At 51.1% G+C, this 2,443-nt stretch overlaps 1 protein-coding gene across 1 annotated transcript in view; it reads right to left on the bottom strand.

Annotated features, from left to right (window-relative positions):
• Positions 1 to 2,443, bottom strand: part of SHOX (short stature homeobox) — a 13,780-nt gene that overhangs the window by 8,084 nt on the left and 3,253 nt on the right. Inside the window, exon 2 of the mRNA XM_009637516.2 lies at positions 2,046 to 2,254. Coding sequence (XP_009635811.1) covers positions 2,046 to 2,254 — 209 coding nt within the window. The remainder of the gene's footprint in view (positions 1 to 2,045; positions 2,255 to 2,443) is intronic.

Genomic DNA, 2,443 nt, shown 5'->3' with positions numbered 1-2,443 from the left:
AGTATTTTTTAAAAAAAAAAATCACCGAATCTTTCTCTTACCCCCTTTCTCCTTCTTTTTTCCGCTTCCTTTTCTTGGTGGATAGCAAGCTCTCCGCTTATTTCCTAATTAATTATCCATTTCTCCTCTTTTCCCCTCTTGCTATTTCTTTTATTTCTAGCTCGATTTTCATTCAAACCTCTTTTGTAAGATTGTTAGTTTTATTAATTTTTTTTTAATCTCTTTCATAATCTCCGCCTGAATCGGGGGGTTTTTTTGGGGGTTGGTTTTTTTTTTTTTTTTGGTGTGCTCTTTTAAGATCTGTAAGCACTTGAAGCACCAATTCTCCTGTAACTATGAACACCCTGTTAAGGTGCTGCTCAGTAATAAAGTACTTGAAAGAAAGAGTGCAGAATTCAATTACAAGTAATTTATTTTTATAGAAACAGTACATCAAGGCCTTGGAAAGATATTACAGAGCCCAAGTAAGAAGATCTGGGAAGATGACATAAGAGTTGATGTCCCCTTCAGCAAAAGTTTAATCTTTTCATTAATTTATATGGTGTGGTTAGATCAATCTTCCAGGAGAAAGCAGGCCGGCAGCATGCTGAGCCCCTGCGGTACCCCCCACAAGCCGCCCTTCCCAAAGCGGCTGCCCGGCACCTTCCCGCTCCCTGCTCCATTCACAGCGAGCGAGGCAGGAGCTGAGGGGAGGCAAGACCCTTAAAAAAAAAATAATAAAAAAAATACCAAAACCAAACAACCCCCCCCAAAAAAAACAAGAAAGAAACCACCCTAGCTTCTCTCTGTATTTCGGATACTGCCTGCGGGAGGCCGCTGTTGAAAGCAAGGGAGGCAAGGGCTCACCAGCCCGGCCCGGGGGGAGCAGGACTCTCTCCAGGGCGGCTTGGCTTTAAGGAGGGGGGATGAGGACACCCCTCTTCCCGCTCCAGCCCTGGGCTGCATTTCTGCCCTTCCTGCCGTGCCCGGGGCGGGGGGCAGGCGCCCCCTGTGCAGCTACACCCGCGCACACCTATAGAGGGGTATACATCTGCACGCGCATCTCCGGGGTGTGAAGGCCTTTTGCTGGGGCGGGGGAGGGCGGGGGGGCTGGCTCGGTGGCTTTTTCTTCTCGGGTTTTGGTTTGAGTCTGTTAGGCCAAGCACAGAGTTACAACCTAAGAAGGGATTTCCTGCAGGTTTCTCCTGCTCTGGGCCTGCTCAGGGAGCCACAGGTTGATCTTATTAATTATTTCTCGGGTTTTCTTTTTTGATGCGACATCTGTTCGGGGGATGCATTTCCCTGGTTGGCTTAAAGGCGGGGGGGGGGGGAGGGAGGAATATTTCTCCCCTGCATCAAACCGAAAATCGAATTTTAAAGTAATCGATGTGGAGCCACCCAAACAGACGGCTCTCATGGCCCCACAACTACAGCAACCCGGACCTATTTTCAAGGTTTCGAAGGCTAATTGGTATTTAGCCGTATCTGAAGCAGGATGGGAGGGACGGGGGGGGACTCCGCCAGATGGGGTGCCATGCATTCATACGCTTGCTGCGCGAATCGGAGGGGGCACCTTTCCCCCGGCTCTGTCTAATCCCGTCCCTCAGCACCCAAACCGTCTAGCCTTATTCACGGCGATTCTTTTCTGGGCTGTTTTTTCCCACAACGGCCCCGAAAAGTCTGGGAGGGGAGGGGAGGGGGGAGAAACTGAGGATTAAGGGAGAGCTAATAGCACGTTTGCAAGGCAAAAATACAATAATTTAAAAAAAAATAGCCAATTGCTCGGTTATTAGAGACTTGTCACCACCATCACCACTACCACCACCCCTCCCCCCCCAAAAAATTAAACTGCCTTCCTAGGAAATGCAAGGCACGGGCAGATATTCCCAGAGCAGAATTACTGTTTGGCAGGACAGGTACAGCGGAGTTGCAAACAGCTTCCCCATCACACGTGTCGCCTCTGCCTTCACCTCCCCACTTTGGATGAAACGGGGCACTGTGCTAGGATCCGCTGGCAGTTAGGAAGTGAGGTGAGGACGTTTCCAGCAACAGAGCCTTTCTCTTACCTGAACCCTAGCTTCAGACAGTCCCAGCCTCTGGCTTAGTTCCTCCCTCATGAAGGCATCCGGATAGTGTGTCTCATCAAAAAGTCTTTCCAGCTCATTCAGCTGCTCTAGTGTGAAATTGGTTCTGCTTCTCCTTTGTTTGAGCTTGGTCTGTCCATCTTCATCTTCCGACTTCACATCTTCCCTCTTCTCTTTGCACTCGTAGATCCCTGCCGGGAGGGGGAAGGGGAAAACGACACTGAGCTTCCCCTCGCACCTCTCCGAAGTTCCTCTCCGCAGCACACGGGGGTCACCCCCTCCCCTCTCTTCGTCCCCAAATTCAGCGTACCCTCCGGGGACAACCGGCGGGCGGGAGGGGGGTCCCCGGGCCGGCCGGAGGGGCGAGGGGTGCCGGGGGG

The sequence above is a fragment of the Egretta garzetta genome, unplaced genomic scaffold, assembly GCF_000687185.1.
Source record: "Egretta garzetta isolate BGI_Z169 unplaced genomic scaffold, ASM68718v1 scaffold370, whole genome shotgun sequence".
Classification (NCBI taxonomy): Eukaryota; Metazoa; Chordata; class Aves; order Pelecaniformes; family Ardeidae; genus Egretta; species Egretta garzetta.
This window is presented reverse-complemented; position numbering and strand designations above follow the sequence as displayed.